Genomic DNA, 19,447 nt, shown 5'->3' on the forward strand with positions numbered 1-19,447 from the left:
TCTCTTGGAATGTCATGATGCCACTTGTTTCAGCAACACCAACTGCCTTTAGGACAGTTATTCACTGCCTATAAAGTGCACTTACAGACATGTTTTCGAGACTGCAAGGTATTCTCGCGCAAGAGAAGAAACAGCTTGAAGTCACCAGAGTGAGGATGAAGGAAGCTGGCCCTCGGTGTCACTGAAAAACATGGAGAATTAGATGGACCTGGGGAAGACACAGTGAGACAAGGGCACTTTCTGTATGTGACAGCCTTGTGCCTTCCTGGGATAAGGCTTGGTAAACTGAGCTTCTGGAACCAATAGACCTATCCTGACACTCTACTTTCCTAAGCGTTGATTAGCATGAAGGATTCCTTATGGTTAGTTTGATAGAATCGGAAATTTACAAGATGACTTTGAGCTGGTGACACTGTGCTTTCATGGAGACTGGAGAAAGAGGAAGCTGTGAATAAGTCTTAGGAGTCTGTCCATTGGGCCACCTGGTACAGGGAGACATGATAAACCAGGTAACTTCTGAGACACCCATCTCCCTAAGAAATAGCTGACATCCACAGAGGAAAAGACTCAAGTCTGGTCTTTCAGAACCTGCTAGGGCAAAGTCTCATCTGTCTATTACTTCCAGGGCATCCTTCAGTGTGTCAGGCTTGAGTGAGATGAGGTAGTGTGTAGGGCAGGTGCTGTCCTTTGACTTCTAGAATTGGTTATTACTGAGATACCTAAACTTGCCTAACATGGTTGTCAGTGTGACAGAAAATCAGAATGGATTTAGTTTTCCCCACTTCACTCATTTGTTCTGGGCTTCACCAAGCACACTTTTGAAGCCACATCCAGACTTCCAGTGAAATTGCTATCCAGGTTGAGCATGGTGATGACTTCTCATTTCAGCACTGCCAGTAAATTCAAAAGTGTGAATTGGGGCTCTGCAAAAGGTCTAGAGCCAACGAATCTCCTTTGTGACGTCTGTCTTTCCTTCTTATGCTCCAATGAATATTGTAATTTAAGTTGGCTGTGTCCCATTTCCTAAGGATATGGCCATTGTAACAAGTTACTCCTGATCAAGGAATCTGTCTTTGTATAGTTCTAGCTAAATAACCATGGCAGTGACACACTCCATATACCCCCCGTGAGTATGACAAATTCAATTTTCTGAAAATTCCTCCACATATCTCTCAATAGCAATTCATCTTTCCTCAAACAGGAGTGCAGGAATGGGTAAATATCACTCTTCATAGTAATGGTATCTCTTGTGTTGGGTGCTCACCTTGAAGTCCTAGTAATTAGTGACCCCAGCCTGACCTGTCACAGACTCATCACACATTTGATAACTTATGGGGAATAGAATGTGTTCTGCTGAAGTTTTGATGTAATTTTCATCAATTATGGGACTTACCTTGTTCTCACTGGGCAACTATAATCCCCACCCCATAAACACAGTGTACCTGCAATGTAGATACTCAGCAGCAATGTGCTTGATGACTTCAGGGGATTGACCTCCCCCCCCCACCACCATCCTGAATTGTTTACCTAGAAAACTTTATTGCTCCTCTTATTGACAAGAGATCCCTGGATAGGGATGTGCCATTTCCTGGGATGCTTTAGAATGTGAGTCTTCAACTTCCATACATGAAGTAGTGAATGTATTCTAATGAAGCAGAGAGAGATCGGACTTGTAATGAGGAGCTGGTGAAGGTGTTCCCTTATGTATCTGGGTTACTTCCTGGGAAAAGCACTATGGCTTCCAGTGAATTCCAGAAAGTCTAGTTAGTATGTAGGTGAGGACTGCTGGTGACCCTAATAGACCCTTTTCTGGACAATTATGTTGTATCGTGGAGAGACTTTTGGTATTCCCTATGATCTCACCAGTGCTCTGGGAACACCAAGTGACCGTGGTTATACTTTCAGTGTCCATAGACATGTTGGCATGCTTGAGCTGTGTGCTTGGGAGAGAGAACTGAGAACATGGGGAGCCTGAGGGAGGCAAAAGGAAAGTGACCTTCAGTCTCAGTGTAAAACATGGAGAAATAAATGGTTCTGGGGAAGGCACAGTAAGCCCTGGTGAGTGGATAGGTAGCTTCTTGGAGGAGGTGGAGCTTGAGATACATCTACCAGTAGGGATCTCATATCTGGGAGCATCTGGGAAGCAATGGGCTTATCCTGCTTCTCTGGGTTACATCAGAGCAGGCCCATAGTTAATGTTTCTGATGGTTAGAGTGACAGAGCCATGAACTGGGAAAACATGCAGGTGTTTTTCTGTGAGATCCTTAATCTCATTCTGAGAGGAAAGGAAGGCCAACGGAACCAAAGGAGTGACTAATGAAGTGTCCCACTCAAGGTGGCGTGTGGCTGCCCTTCATTGTAATTTCCATGGGAATCTGATGCTAATGTGAAGGGGAAACCTCCCCTTGTCCATGCCTCAAGGCATCAGACATTCAGATGCTTTTGTTCTAGAAGCATGTGATCAGGTCTTGGTGCTGCTAATCTCTAGGGACAACAGGACATACATGCACAACATCAAATATGAGGTGACACTGACGACCAAATATACATGTGTGGGGCAGGTTATGCTTCCTGGGACAGCGGACTGAATCAGGGAATGAAGCACATGACTAGCCATGGTTTTTCCCATCAGAGTCATAGCTCAGGGACACCAGTATGAACATAGCTGCAATGTTCTCTTTGGAGTTCACTGGGTCCCTAGCATTACCTCTTCCATGGGCTTCTTGGAACTCAGCATAGATTCCCCTGGCCCTATGCCATACAAGGATTCCAGCTCACTTGTCTTTATCTACCTGCAGGGACTACTGGGGTGACACCATCCCAACACTCCTCCTTTACTGAGCAGGACCAGCAGATGGAAAAATTGTAGGGACTCTCCATTAAGCTACAGAGTAAACAATATGAGTGAATTGAGCTGAGTGCCATCCTGGCCAGTTACACGAAGAAAAATTTGAACAACAGGTAGTCATTACTGCCAGATCTCTGCTGTCATTCTTGACACCACAGTGTCAAGTCAAGCTTTCCCAAGTTCATGAGGCTAACCCTTCAGTGGGTCCTGGTGCCTAAAATAATTTCCCCGAGTGCATCAGAGACGCAGAACTTTGAACCAGGTTAATAGTGAGATGTGGGCACAGGCTGCTCTGCTCCCTCCAAATGAAAAGCAGAGCCTGTGTCCTGAATCACTGTCTGGGGAATGGGACAGAAGTGTGTGAGCTCTCAACATGCATATAAAAAGGCCTTGACATGTGCTGGCTTGAAGGATACTCTATTAATGAGAGCTTATGTTCATTCTTTGTACTGGATGAGCAGGTGATTGCATGCTGAAAGCTTCCTGCACGCTAGTGTGTTCTCTTTCCTTCTCTCAACTCTTGGTTCAAACTGACAGACCTGAGTATCATCTTGTCAGCCCTGTTTCATGTTGGATAGTTCTCCCACCCTTGAACTGACTGGTTGACCATAGATGTGGGAGAACTTTTACAGGTTGTGTGTGAGGTGACAGAATTGAGTCTTCAAGAGAACATTTTGTTCAACCACCTCTACAAATTTTGACTAAGCTGTGTGCTGCTCTAGGAATTTCATTCCCCAAGAAAACAGCAGTATTATGGGTCTCATTGAAACACCTTATGTACATAATCTAAATTCAACTATTCATTCAGCTTGCTGTCCCCTTCATTTTTTCTTCTGATTTATTGTTTAAATGGTCTTTGTGTGATGCATGCATTTGTAGATATGTACTTTGGTGGGTGTGACTGCAGACCAGATAATGACATGTGCTCAGTTGGTCTTTTCCTTATTCTCCTGAGTCCAGGTCTCTCAGGGACCCTGAAATTTTCTGTTTTGCTTAATCTGGCTGGCCATCACACTTTGGAACAACTGTGCCCTCCAACGGGTTTCATCTGTCTTGTTTTGTCTCCTCTAACTGTTGCAAGTTTCAATATTTCAGAAAGAAGAAGTATGTAGAAGCTCTCTCTTCATTTTAAACTTATTGTTTTGGGATTAAAGGGTTTAAAAATAAATAACAAATATATAATAATACAGATGTTTTTAAAATGAAAAGTAGTTATTTCCACTGGCTGCACATATCTTTGTATGTGGATGGTGTTACCAACTCTGTGGATATCCATTGCATGATTGAAAAGTATGCTTACTGTATCTTTGTAGTCATTATTTAGCTATCCCTATACTATAGCATTCTTTATACACATTTCATGAAATGATCATGTGCACCAAGTTAACAAGAATGAAAACATTATGACTCTAAAGCCTCTTAGGAAATGAGAACATTTACTGAGGGAGTATGATATAAATCCATGTCCTATTTTTACCTGGGGCCAGGATGATGTCCCAGGCTTATCTGTTGCCAAGGACCTTGTATTGTACATGGGCCTGACATAGTTGTGGGTATCTCTGCTGATATACTTAACTCCTTTTACCAGTGAGGGCCTTGCAGCAACCTGCAGCAGTGTCATAACTGTGACCATGTTTGTGTCAAAGGGACATGCCTTCAAAGAGGGCATGTGTGTTTTAGAAGCATGTGCTTCACCTAAGACCATGATGAGACCAGCTCAGGGACTGTTGCTGAGGACTAAGTGTGGATCCGGGGCCCTGCTACAGTCAGAGACTGCATTTCTGACTCAGGATCCTGTTGCCCTTAATTACATTGTAGATTCCTGGAATCCTGTCGACAATCTGGGAAAATGTTGCTGTTGGGTCCATACCTATCTGAGTGGCCTGCACTGGCGAGTATGACCATGGTGACATCCAGGCCTGGGCTTTATCCTTGTTCCATATTGCAAAGACAGCCAGGATCTGTACTCATGTCCAGGGTCTATGTTGCCACCAAGGGCAACACAGAAGTAGGTATGGGTCTGGGCCATCAGTTAGGGTCATATTCATGTCCAAGGACTGTGCTCCTACTAGGGCCATACAGATCTGAGTGGTCAGTGCTATCACCAGGAATCCTGGTGTCCTGAATGCCTAAGCTACTATCAAAGGCCATCTCTGGTTCTATGGCCCTACCAAAACCTCAGTTACATTGATGTCCATAGCTCCTGTTACCACTGAGACAAGATATGTTAACACAAAATTAACCCTACCCTTCACAGTCTACACCACTGGTGAGAACTGGACCTGTACTTCCCCAACTGCAGCACTTGGGAGAGTTGGTCTGGCATCTGGACTGAGAAGAACATTAGATCTTACCTTGTTATTGGCAGTGCAGGTGAGCTGGCCTGAGGGTGTGGGAGCAGAAGAGCTAAGTTCATCCCCCTTCTACTTTGTGTTGGCAAGGGTGTAAAAATGATGCCTGCCCCTTCTGAGAGTATATCACCTCAGTTGGTGAGAGAGTTGGCCTCTAAGGTATTAGAGCAGAATATCTGTATCATCCTCTTACCAACAGCAGCAATGGGAATAGTGGACCAGTCAGCTTACCTGGAGAAAATGGTAGATCTGTCCCTTGTGGTCCAAGTGTGTGTAAGTTAGATGTGAGGTCATGAGAGCAGGATAACTGACCTCTCTACATTCTGCCTGCTGCATTGGATGAACTACGTGCAACATTGCTGGAGAGCTTTCCTGAGAGGTTACAAGAAGAAAGGTTGTGGGATAACCACAGCCTCCACCCAGATACAGAACCAGTGCTATGAGTTATCTCATCCTAAAATATTCTTCTTCTATGAACTGCTGGACCATTGGAAGAGCCCTGATCTGCAGATCCAAAGCTGCAGGATCTCTTTGACACAAAGCATCTATAGGAAATCCAAGAAGAGTGTAGGTGAAGGTCCATTATTTGCAGTGTAGAGAAGCCAGAGGCGTGGAAGACTTGCAAGAAAAGATGCACGGAATGAAGGGTACACTGTGTGACTCACTGGGCCACACTGCAAACTCCTCACCAAGATTTTGTTTGTTTGTCTTTATTTTTTAATTGGATATCCTCCATTCCATTGGAATTGAGAAATAAGACTAGTAACTGATAGAAAACATGAAGTCTCCTCAACTATAATTCCCAGTCTACCTTGCAACATCTCAACCCATCACTTTGTAAACACTACCCTCTAATGTAGTGAAATTTTGGTGAGGAAAGAAATGCTGCACCAGAACCCTGTGAAGTTTCACTCAGAACAGAGACCCGACCTTGGGGTGAGCTCCCCATACAGCACTGATGCTGCAGGAGGATGCAGAGCCCATGTGGTGACCAGGCTGATGGCTGCATCTGTGCATCTGCAGCAGCTGCTATAGGGCTGAGTGGCAGCTACTCATCTCTTGTCTCTCAGGGTCAAAATTCAACTGAAGGAGAGATTAGAACTCTTCTTTGTAAAATTAAAAACAAGTGAAGCACTTTCCAATATCCCACTTTCTCCATACTGTTGTCCTCACTGCACATGCCTGGTCTCTTACTCTTCAGTCTCAAGTGTCTTGTGTCCAGTTCTGTACTTCTGAGGTGGGGCAGCGGAGCTCCCAGCTTCCTCAGTCCTGCTCTCAGTGATTCCTCAGGTGGAATGGGTTTCCATCCTTCCCACACTCAGTCTGAAAGCCTCCATTCCTGAGACAGACTGGCTTTGAGGCTCTGAAATGCAAGAGAGTGTGTGGAACATGCAGGAAAGGACCCTGAGGGTCAGTCTTCACTTTGACGAACTCAGAGTCAAACATACATCAAACTAATGAGAGTCTTAGTTACTGTGCAGTCCTTTTGTCTTCCTTGTAAAAGACAACAGAATTCAGAAGTGTCACCTGCAGCATTCTAGGTGCTGCCCACAGGAAAAGACTGTACCATATGCAAACACCAGGGGACAGGAGCTATGAGCATTGCTTTCCAAGTCCACATTCTGTCTCTGTCTCTGTCTGTTTCTCTCTCCCTGTCTTTGACTCTCTCTGTTTCTGTCTCTATCTCTCAGGAGGTATGGCCTTGTCAGAGGAGTTATGTCACTATTGGTGGGCTTTGGAATCCCAAACCCAAGTCAGGCTGGCCCAGCCTCTCATTCTCACTGCCTCTTGTTGGTGATCAGAGGTAAGTTCTTAACTACTCCTACAGGGACATGGCTGACTGCCTGCTACTATGTTTGCCACCATGATTAGTATGGCTCACCCACTAAAACTGTAACCACGCCCCCTATTAAATGCTTTCTCCTTTAAATTGTCTTACTCACGGTGTCTGTTCACATCAATTGAACAGGGATATTGAAAGATATACTGAACTCTCCATAACATGGACCAAGGAGAGAAAGAATCTAAATAACTTCTGGATGCTGAGGCATATTTATAAAGCTAGAGTTTATGTCCCTCACTTGGTCTTAAATTGTTGACCTAACGACAGAAGACTGAAGGAGAATTTAAATCAATAACATCTGTAACACATTTTGCTAGAGAGTAATCCCATGACAGAGGTTTCCTGGAGATGTTATCTGTGAGAGGTCCTCCACATAGGGAGAGGACATTATTTCTGGTGATCAAATATTGTGTTGTCTCTGGCAATGACTTCCATCCTATCCTGCCAGAAAATCAACAGATTCGTAGGTTTCTAGGAATTTGACCTGAGGTTTGTTGCTGTTTTTCAGAAGGCTGTGTAAACTCCACTGAGAGAAGGCACACAGCTCTCCCTCACAGGGCCCCTCCCCTCAGCCTCCTGCACCTTGGTTTGTGTGCAGCTTCCCCTGCATCTCCCTCACTGTGTCACTCAGAGCACAGTAGTACAGGGCAGAGTCTGACAGCTGCACTGAGGACTTCTCCAGGTGGAAGGAGCTGCTGCTCTTATGGAGAGTGGCGTGGAACCCTTGCTGCTCTGTCCTCTTGTTGTCTGTGGTGCTTCTCAGGAGCAGCTGAGGGGCTTTGTTGAGATGTTGCACATACCAGTAAAGGAAAATATTTGGGAAAGTAGTCTGATAGGTGCAGTTCATAATCACAGGCAACCCCTCTTTGACAGTAACCAGGCCAGAAGTCTGGGTCACTGAATCTCCATTGATCTTTCCTGAAAATAAATAAATAATGAATGAATGAATAAATACATAAATAAGGAAAATCACTTTGCTACATGAGAAAGAATGTAAAGACCCAGACAGCTGTAAGAAGATGATGTCATCAACACTTAGTTAAATGTCACTCACCGAGCATCAAGAGGAGCAGCAGAACTGGGCAGGTGTCAGGAAGCATGTTCACAGAAGACAATGACACTTGGTTCTTGAGTTCACCGAACTCACAGGAAAAGTCCCCTCAGGACCTTACTGAAACCCCTCACTCATAAATAATGTTCTTCTTCAGCACAGTGACAGTCTGTCATGTGAAGCCACCACCTGATGAGACATTAACCACATCTGATGAGGCAGTGCCCTCTGCTGGTTTCTCTTCTAGCTGGACCACAGATGTCTACACAACACATTGTGAGTAAACTTGAAACCTCACCCAAAGGAGGCAGGTCTCGAAATCTCCAATGTTATTGAACTACTATATCCTATAGTATTTTATGTGATAAATATGCATAATACATTATGTTGATATCATATTTTAGTTGTATGTATACACTCATACTTCTGATAAATATGTATCCTCTTATTCTCATTTTCTTAGTTCTTAAGGAAAGTTATGCAATTAATTTTGATTATATTCACCAGCATCCTATACATCTGCTAGATCCATCCACTCTTCCTTACAAAACCAATCACCTATGATTTAAAATGAACACATCTAGCTTTGCATTACAGTCTGTAGCTCTCATATAATCCTGTAAGTGTGGCCTTCAGTAGAGGATTGTGTATGTACCCAAGGCTGCACCATTGAAGAAATCTAAATCTCTTTCCCAGCAGCTAACAACTGCCCACAGCTCCTCAGTTAATGGTGGTAATATCAACCTTCCCTCTGCTTGCTGGGATTGTTTCTGGCCTAACCCTTTGCAAGTCTGTTGTGTGCTGTCAGCGTCATGTTTGCTGTCAGTTCATGTGTGCAGCTGACCCACTGTGTCCAGAAAACACTGTCTCCTTGCAGCCATCCCTCACCTATGGCTCCTACACCCCTGCCACCACTCCTTCTTCAGTGACCTGGGACCTTTGGAGGAGTTGTCCCACTAGGGCTGAAGTTTCTTCATCTCTGCAGCCCCGTGTATTCTGGTTCTCTGTGACAATCACCATGTGATGCCTCCAGGGAAATGGAATGACAAAATTTGATTCAACTTTAGAGTAATTATTAAAAATGAAGGAAGGAGAAAACTGTAGAAAATTTTTTAGAGTTTTGGAACTATCTTCCCTTTTATGTGTTTTTAATACATACACTATAGTTGGCACTTCTCAACTAACAACTGACAAATGCTGCCCAGGAAGGCCTGTAACACAAGATGTAGATGGGGCTCCAGGCCCTGTGGCAGGTTTGAGGACAGGCTGCAGGTGCCTGGGGAGCAGTGTGCACTTGCAGCACAGAAGTACATGGCAGAGTCCCCAGGCTGGGTGTCTGTGATGTGCAGAGAGAAGTATTTGGCTTTCTTATCCTGTAAAACTATCAGTCTTTGGTCCTGCTTTCTCTCCACAGTTGACCGAATGTCAATAATGAGCTTAGGATGCTCTCCAGGTCCTTGCTTATACAAAGGGAAGTAGGATGAGACACTGTCTGTGTAAGTGCAGCTGATGACAGCGCTGGCTCCCTCTGGATACTCAAGTTGTAAGGAAGCTGCTCCAGCTGCTCTCCTTGGCTCACTCCTAGATAGAGAGATGGAAAGAAGGTGAAAGGTTGTCAGGTCATCACTATGCAGGATTCTCTTTTTCTACAGTAACTAGAGGGAAGCTGAATACAGTAGAGTTCCTCCTGGATATCTCAGAAATGCCCATGGAATATTCTGTGATCTAAAATTTTAACTCACCATCCAGATGCAGCCACAGAAACATGAATACAGTGGAACTATATGTCTTCATTGTTCTTCTGATTAAATTAAGATTCAGTTTAGGTGGTGATGACTAGCAGCTACCAGGATGTTGTTCTTTCTTGGTAACAATTCTACGTCTTGAGTCATCCACTCAGCCACTGAGTAAAAGGCTGTGTTTCTTCCCTGAGCCTGCACAACAAGCATACAAGGAAGAGAATCCTCTACTGAGGTCTACTGCCACCTTGTGGTTGCACCCTTGACCAGTGAGGCCTCTGCTTAAGTGTTCTATGAACTTGAGGGATGCAGACACATAAAACAACAATGTATCATATCATCTGGATCCTAGTGCTGAGAGCTCAAGAATGGTATTTGTACACACTAATGTGGCTGTTTCTCATCTTTAAATCTACCATAATTTATGTATAATACTTTGTATATAAATGTATATACATGATGTTTTCATGTATGAATTAATATATGTGATGTATTCATATGTGTGTGTGTGAGTGTATGATTGAGAGAGACATTTCTTGTATCTGGAACTTTGTTTACTGATTCACTCCCTTATCACAGAATGCTCAGGTCATTCATCAAGGAACTCCTCTTTTTTCTTGGACACAGATGATTAGGCCAGTATTTGTCCTTGAGAGCTTTGGCATCCAGGACAATGCTTTTTCATGTCTTTTGTGGACTTTCAGTAACAAGAGATCAACATTCTTTCCATTACAGTGAGTTCTTGTTGACAATATAGTAGTGATGTTTTTATGCTTGCACCTTCCAGAGATGTTGGCCTGGAATCAAACACTCTTATGAACCACTCTTAGGAAATTGCTCAGGCATCATTTGGTACTAAGGATGGCAACATACATTTGGTTTACTCTCACAGCATCCAGTGATTTGTAGACTTAATTACTGACAGAATAGCAGTGGTGGAGTCCCTAGAGACTCTGTGACACCTTACAACCATCCATCTTTGCTCCATCCTGTGAACCTTCCCAACCCCTACTCCACACATTCTAGCCCATTTCCTTTCCCTTTTCTCAACTGTAAACACCTACAAACCCAGTGTTCTCATAAACTTGGAAACCAGTAGGTCATCTTCCTGTCTTCCATTTCAGTTCTCCTGGTACCATCCCTAACCCTGTGACAGACCACTTGCCCGTCCTCTCCGTCTTCCTCCATTCACCATGGACTCAGAAGAACCTTGCTGCATTTCCTTTCCTCTCTCACATGATTTGCTTTACTCAAATGCCAGAAAAGACTCTACAAGAAATGGGCATTGATTCCTAGGAAGCAGGTAGTTCATCTTCACTCTCTTGCACACCCAACATTGAAATTTCTTCAGTTTTACCCCCAGACATGTAGCAGGCTACCTGCAGGCATCTGTCCTTTCTCTCTGTTTCTATTCCCCAGGAATCCCACACTTGCATAGAACCCACCTTACCCACTGAACAAAGATAGTACAGATAGAAGCACAATCATCCAAATCCCAGACACTTGCACAGAAACACAAGCATTAATAACCAAGAAAATATGTCTGCACCAGAACTCACTAACTCTAATTACAACATATTCTGAAATACAATAGAGCCAAATCACTAAACAAAGAGATTAAAATAAATATTATCAACTTGACCAAGAATCCTAAAGAGGATATGAATAAATCTCTTAACAAAGTCGGTAAAAAAAATTAACAGTGACAAAAATGAAAGAAAAAACACTTAAGGTTATGAAAGTAGAAATAGTATTACTAAAGAAAACACAATCTGAGATAAAACTGGAAATTAAAGTTGTAGGAAGCCACATCAAAGTCTCAAATATGGCTTCACCAACAGAAAAGATGACACAGAAGAACGAATCTTAGTCATTGCAGACAATGTGAAAGAAATTGACACCTCAGGAAAAATATTTAGTGATCAGAAAGAAATAAGGGAAACAATATCTATCACCATAGCCTTAAAAATAATAAAATCTCTGGCATAAACTCTAATAATGAAAGTAAAAAACTCGCATATGAACAATTTTAAAGCATGAAAGAAAGAAATAAGACATCAGATAATGACAGTATTTAACATGCTTATGAATTGATAGAAATAATTTGGGCAAATCAGCCATCCTACCAAATGTAATTGACAGAATCTATGCAAACTCTGTCAAAATACCAACATGAATTTACACAGAAATATAAAAGGAAAATTTTTCTGCTTCATATGGAGGCACAAAAAAATTCAGGATAGCTCAAACAACCATGAATAATAAAATAATTTCTTGAGATATCATCACCCATATGTCAAGTTTTACTACATAAATATTGACAAATGGTATTAGCAGAAAAAACAAACATGGTATTCAATGGAAAAGAATTGAAGATCCAAATATATATTCAAACACATACAAATATCGCATTTGAACAAGAAGTCAGAAATGCACACCAGAAAAAAGTCAGCATCTTCAAAAAATAGTGCTAGTCTAACTGGCTGGCTTCTTGTAAAACAATGCTAACAGGTCATGGGCCTCAGGATACCTCCAGGTACTCTGAATCTAAGAAAAGAGAAATATGGAATAGTCTTAAACTCATTGGCACAGTAAAATATTTTCTGAACAGGACACCAGTAGCACAGTCACTGGAAATAATAATCAGTAAGTGGGACGTCATAAAACTGAAAAACTTATGTATGGGCAAAGGACATTATCATTTGAACAAAGTGGCAGTTGACAGAAAGGGAAAACCTCATACCAACTATACATCTGATTTAGGGCTAATATCTAAACTATATACAAAACTAAAACAACTGAAGTGGAGGTATTTTGTTTATGCTTTAACAAATAAAGCTTTCCTGAAGATCAGACTGCAAAACTGGCCAACAGTTAGCCATAGAAGTCAGGCAATGGTGACACATGTTTAATCCAGCAACCATATTAGTTAGCTGTAGAGGCCAGGCAATGGAGACACACACCTTTAATCCAGCAACCACACTAGCTAGCTATAGAGGCCAGGCAGTGGTGGCATACACCTTTAATCCCAGCACTCAGGATGCAGAGACAGGTGGATGTATGTGACTTCAAGGCCACTGTAGGCAGAGGTGGCTCACACAATACCAGTATGTTGGAGTCTCAGGCCTTTAATCTCAGCACTAGGGGCATGCAGACAGGAGTGATATGACTGGATGGACAGAGGAATATAAGGTAGGAGGAGACAGGAGCCCATGGCATTCAGTATGAGGATTCACAGGGACAGGATCCTTCCTTGGTCCTGATGTTTCAGTGGAGGTAATAGGGCTTTCTTATGGCTGGCTCCTTTACTTCACTGTCCTTTCAGCATTTACCCCCAGTATCTGACTCTGGCTTTTCATTATTAAGACCTATTAGAACACATGATAAAGACTAAACATCAAGAAATGACTCAATTAAAAATGAGGACAGTTCTAAACACAGAGTTCTTGAATGATGAAATACAAGTGGCTGAGAAACATTTAAATAAATGGTCAACATCCTTAGTCATAAGAAAACTGAAATTTAAGACATCTATGAGATTTCATACTGTACCTGTCAGAATGGCTATAATCAATGAAACATATGACATCTTATGCTGATGAGGTTATAGAATAAGGGGACACTCATCCATTGCAACCGAGATTGCAAACTTACAACCAACATGATAGTAAGTGGTGTGGTTCCTCATAAAGATGGGAATAGATCTTTGCTAGTATTAAGCTATCTCACATTTTGGCTTATACTCATAGTGTCTATACCCTACTACAGAGACTTTTGCCCACCAAGTTTCATTGTAATTCTATTCATAATTGCCAGGAATAGTAAACATCCTTGATGTCCATCAAGAGATGGATAGATAATGAAAATGTATTACATTTCTACAATGAAATATCACTCATCAACTAAATCATAAAATTCACAGGTAAATGGATGGAGCTAGGGGGAAATGTCCTCAGTAAGGTAACAAATACCGAAAAAGACAAATACAGTATGTATTCTCTTATGTGAATATTAGATGTTAAGCATTCACTAGACTTGTCACTATATGTATTTCTTCTGAAATTAGGAATAGTAAAGGAGATGATGGGAGAGGGAAGGGCATCCTGAATAGGGGGTGGGAATAGAATAGATAGTAAAAGAGATAAAATGGGTTGTGGAACATTTGTATTAAACAGAAAGGAGGGGAAAGAGAGGATAAGGGAGGGAATATGGGAAAACAGTCAAAACCCAGCTTCCTCTGAGACATCATAAGAAATGAACTAAAGTGTATTAGTGTGTGCAAGTGCAATGTGTATAAATGATTAAATATGTATATATATGGGTATATATATATATGTAATTTTACTCATGAATGATAGAAATCTAAATGAAATCACCAAAAATAGGAGACAAAGTATAACCTAGTCATCTCTTCCCAACAAATGAAACCAAGAGTCCCACATTGTGGGACCATGACAAGCGTGTGTGTGTGTGTGTGTGTGTGTGTGTGTGTGTGTGTATGCACGTACGTGTACATGCGTAAAATGTGTGTGCATGAATGTGGAGGTGAGAGGTCAAACTTGAATGTCATTATTAGGGATCTGTCCACCTTATTTATTGGAGACAAGCATTCTCTGATAAATGGAACCTTTGTTATGCTAGGCAGGCTGAGTAGTGGGCTCTAGGGATCTGTCTGTGCTCACACCATAGCACAGCCTCCATGCCTACCTTTCTATGTGTGTGCTGGAAACCATACTCATGTTTTCATGACTCCGTGACACCTACCCATTTCCTGTGTTTTGGCAAGCCTCAGCTAGAAAACACTCTCTTCCTTTTCCTTTTCATCCTGTGCTCCTAGGCTGTAAGCACAGAAGTATAAAATCTTCTTCTACAATTCTCCCAGATATAGGGAGAAGGAACCAAAATTCCATAGGGTGTCAGGTAGTCCACTATGTCTCTTGTGTATATTTTCACCAAGGCATTGCTACATTAGGATAAAAGAATTTATCTTTGATGTTCCAGCAGTAAAATCATAAGAACTGGGATGAAAACAATGTTTACAAATAAAAGATGCTGAAGAAATCACATCATAAATTCTCAAGTTGATTTAACAAATTTGTGATCAATAAAAAATAAGATAGTACTTTATAAATGTAAAGATTTCTTTGTAAAAAACAATTGCCAATTCCTTCTTCTTCTGTTTTATTTTTAGTGTTTCTCGCACTGACACAAATGTTTCAAATTTCTAAGCTTCCATGATTCTGGTGAATATCTATACTGACTAACAATGTATCAAATTCTTTCTAGATGGAAATAACTTAAAAATGACCAAGTCTGATCAGTACATTTGGCACCCAAAGTAGAGTTTCCATGAAAAATCAGAATGAAGGACTCAGTAGTGAAGGCAAAGCTCAGGACAAAGCCTGAAGAGCAATTTTCACTTCTGTGTAGACAAGACATAAAATGACAAATAGAAGACAGTGTCTGGTATTTCCTTGCACACACAATCAGTCACTTAGTGTAGTTGTAGTCTAAGCAATGTCCACCCCAGACATGATTCACACAGATAAGAACAGTCTACTCCACTCTATGGAACTATGATTGAACATCAGATAATTTTGGAAATAAGCAAACAGCTTCTGAGACAAAGTCAGACAGTGGATATTGTTGCAAGAACAGAGTTGTGCAAGGGAGCTGAAAGAGATCCCTCAAAGATCCAAGGAGAGACCTTTAGTTGAGCGCTCCACTACCATGTTTGTTTATGTTCAGCTCCCCCTGCAGCCCTACACACTGTGCACTCAGAGCACAGAAGTACACAGCCGAGTCGCTCAGGTGCACAGAGGCTTTCTTCAGGTGGAAGGAAGAGTCGCTCTTGCTAAACTCAGCCTCAAAGCCACTCAAGCCGAGAACCACGGGGTCTCCGGAATAATACTTGAGGAGCATCTGGAGCCCCTGCTGTGGGTACCAGACATACCAGAACAGGTAAGGCATCGCACTGTAGGAATAGTTGCATCTCAGCTGCAGAGAGGATCCTTCAGTGACAGTGACGCGAGCTTCAGGCTGAGTCCCTGACTGTGCTCTTGAGTCTCCTGTGAAGGAATCTTTGTCAGTACCTGAAGTACAGATTTCCCTGAGGACAGTCCGAATCCCGGAATTTGGAGACCACGAGGACGCTATACTCACTCAGGAGGAAGTGAACCCCCAGCAGCGGGAGGAGCACCAGGAGCATGGCTGAACACCAGGAATACTGCAGCTCTTCTGTGGGAGAACTGTCTGGAACAGGACAGGCAGGAGAGTGGCTGAAGAAAGCAAGAACTTGAAAATCTGCGAGAGGAAGGGTCTGCTGGAGAAAAACAGCGACGCTGCTAAGACTAGCCTGGGAAGTTTTGTATATCTGATTCTTGTCACATACCCTTGCTAAAAACTCAGCTGCAAGAAAGATGAGATGTGAGCAGCTGGTGAAGATCTTCAATAGAAGACAGAACGATGGTGACTGCAGCATCGCCCCCTGGAGGCCAAATGAGGAACCAAATGTCCTGAGGGTCAACAGCCTGTCACCTGCTCTGTCACTTTTCCATAGACAATGTAAAACTTTCACAAAGTATATTGTTTTTTTCCTTATCTATGATGAGGTATTCGTTCTGGCATCTTCTAGAAGTGGAAGGAATTGTGAATATTCATTTTGAAATGCACCCCACACTTCAGATGCTGAATTTGAACGGCCACTACTGTGGTAGAGATACTGCCCTTGGTGGATGCTCTGCAGCCAGAGGCAACAGAAAAACACATGAAGTAAGATGCCTCTACTCTCCACGACAAGATGTTACTCTAGAGTGGAAGGTTTTCCTGTTAGAGTCAGAGGAACTACAACCCTGAGACCTGCAAGGCTGGTGATATTATTGTCCTCCAGAAAAGAAACATAAGATGAAAACTTTGCAGCTTTTCCTTGGTCAATAGAATGCATTGACTAAGTCATAATCTGATAATCTGTACTTTCTTTGATTCCAGGATCAAGAATGAAGTTCTTCCCCTTGGTCTTCTCTCATCTATTCCTTCCTGGAGATAATGCCTTTAATATGTAAATGGTTAGTCTATGAATGAGATTGTGTACATAAGGCTGTATCCTATCATTTTTTCCAAATTTCTCCATAACTTAATGAAGAACACACGTTCACAATTGTTAGGAGAATAAAGATCACCTAGGAAGTGTCAGATGCTCCCAGGACCTCCACTGACTCCTCTATTCCACCCCCATCTACTCTCAGGGAGTATGAGTCCTTCCATGGGGGATAATCAAAGTCTGTCATACCATTTGTGGCAGGACCTAGGCCTTCCTCCCTGTATCTGGGTTGAGATAGTATCCCTCCATGGGGAATGGGCTCCCAAATACTTTTGTACACTATGGATAAATACTGGTTTCACTGTCAGAGGTCCCATAGAGTGCACAGGCCTCCTAATTGACAACCATATTCACAGGGCTTAGGTCAGTCCGATACTAGTTTCTACTTGTTCAGGTCAGCTGTTTCTGTGGGTTTCTCCAGCACAGTCTTCACCCCTTTGGACATTCCTCCTCCCTCTCTACAATTGGTGCTGGAAAAAAAGATGTCTATATAGTAGAATAAAACTATGTAATAGAATAAATCTTCAATTAAAGATTGTCACCCTGACCAAAATAATTAAAAACCAATCAAATAGCTCAATGCAAATCCTTAAACACTAATATTGTTAGAGAGTGAAAGGGAAATCACTTTAAAAATATAACACAAATATTTATTGTGACTGCATTGTACATTCATACTGATTTTTGCAAGCATAGTCTTTTTTTACAAGATTAATTAATATGATTTATGAATATGATTTTAAGACTATTTTTTCACAGACATAGAAAGAAAAACAACCTAAAAATGTAGACGGAGGTACTAAGGACCAAAGAAGGACAAAACACATCATAAAACAAGAAGAGCAAGGGAGGTATCAACATTACAGATTCAAAATTTGCAACAAAGCCATAATGGTTAAAAAAGCATATCATCTGCAAATAGGGAAAGTTGGACTTCTTCCTTTCTAATTTGTATCCCCTTGATCTCCTTTTGTTGTCTAATTGCTCTAGCTAGAACTTCAAGTACAATATTGAAAAGATTGTAGAGAGTGCACAGCTTGCCTAGTTTCCTGATTTTAGAGGAATTGCATTAAGTTTCTCTCCATTTAGTTTGATGTTAGCTGTTGGTTTACTGTACGTTGCTTTTATTATGTTCAGGTATGTTCCTGTTATCCCTAACCTCTCTAGGACCTTTATAATAAACAGGCATGTTCCTGTTATCCCTGATCTCTCTAGGACCTTTATCATTTATTTTGTCAAAGGCCTTTTCAGCATCTAGTGCAAAGATTATGTGGTTTTCTTTTGCAGTTTGTTTATACGGTGGATTATATTGATAGATTTTCTTATGTTGAACCACACCTTCATCCCTAGGATGAAGCCTACTTAATCATGGTGGATAATTTCTCTGATGTGTTCTCGAATTTGATTTGCCAGTATTTTATTGAATATTTTTGCATCAATATTCAAATTTCAAGTGTTCAAAGGTAGAGTATAGAGTTGGCAACTTGTCACAAACTACAGTCTTTTTTGAAGAAGTAAACCTTACCTAAGTGATCTCTTCAATAAACATGGCACGTGGGCTTATGTGTGAAGCATTTTTTTGATTAATAATTAATGTGAGCATCCCAAGTCCACTGTAGGTAGTGTCTCCCTTGGACAGGGGGTCCTGGGTTCTATAAGAAGGCAAGCAGTATGGATCAGTGAATCAAGCCAGTAAGCAGAATTTTCCTTGGCTCTCTGCTTCAGGCCCAGGCTCCAGATTCCTGTACTGAATTCCTGTCTTGGATTCTCTCAGTGATGGACTGTAAGCAAGATGGAATAAACTGTTTCTCCCCTAATTTGGTTTTTGATGTACTGTTTTATCACAGCACCAGGGACAGAAACTAGAGTAAACATGTTTATACCCACAGACCTTCTATGATGTCATTCTTGGTCAGAGCAGCTTCTCTTGACAGTTAGCAATATTCAAAGCAGAAATAATTATCTGGTTAAAGAACTGAGACTAAAAACTGAGTGTTTACAATAAATGAGACATCTGATTATTCTATTATCAATAACACTCAGGAGTCTAGTAGTAACCAGATAGATCAAAGAAGGTGGAAACTAAGGGAGCAGGCAAATTCCAAGTTCTTTCCTTCACTCTCCAGTCCAATTCCCTATCCATCTTCTGGCTTCTCTATGGCTGATTCTTGTCAACTAGTCCCCAACTGTGCCCCCAGACACAGACCACTAGACAAAGACCATGGAGTCTTATGACATTTACTTCACAGCTATCATGTATTTTCACAGGCATCTGTGGTCTGTCATATGTCTTGCTTCCAGGTGGAAAACCATGAATTATATTGGGAGAGTGGAAGCAGAGTGGAAGACAACAAGAGCTTACTGGGCCATGTTACCTACAGCATCTTCTTCTCCATCAGTGACGTACATTTACGTCTCAGAACATTTCTGGAGTATAAAAGGGGGCAGAATATAGATCCCCATTTCACTTAGCATAAACACTCCACCTTGGGCAACAATACTAAGTTATGTATCTA

General features: G+C 41.8%; 1 pseudogene and 2 gene segments (V, D, J or C); all 3 read right to left on the reverse strand.

Moving 5' to 3' along the window:
• Nucleotides 1–7,593: 7,593 nt before the first annotated feature.
• On the reverse strand, nucleotides 7,594–8,187 carry LOC110339638. The segment is given in 2 exon segments: nucleotides 7,594–7,960; nucleotides 8,097–8,187. Coding segments are annotated over 2 exon segments (413 nt in total).
• Nucleotides 8,188–9,253: 1,066 nt separating this feature from the next.
• On the reverse strand, nucleotides 9,254–9,887 carry LOC121137799 (annotated as a pseudogene).
• A 5,654-nt stretch (nucleotides 9,888–15,541) lies between these two features.
• Nucleotides 15,542–16,167, reverse strand: LOC121137800. The segment is given in 2 exon segments: nucleotides 15,542–15,900; nucleotides 15,995–16,167. Coding segments are annotated over 2 exon segments (405 nt in total).
• Nucleotides 16,168–19,447: the final 3,280 nt, after the last annotated feature.

Source organism: Mesocricetus auratus, unplaced genomic scaffold (genome assembly GCF_017639785.1).
Source record: "Mesocricetus auratus isolate SY011 unplaced genomic scaffold, BCM_Maur_2.0 Super-Scaffold_100707, whole genome shotgun sequence".
Classification (NCBI taxonomy): domain Eukaryota; kingdom Metazoa; phylum Chordata; class Mammalia; order Rodentia; family Cricetidae; genus Mesocricetus; species Mesocricetus auratus.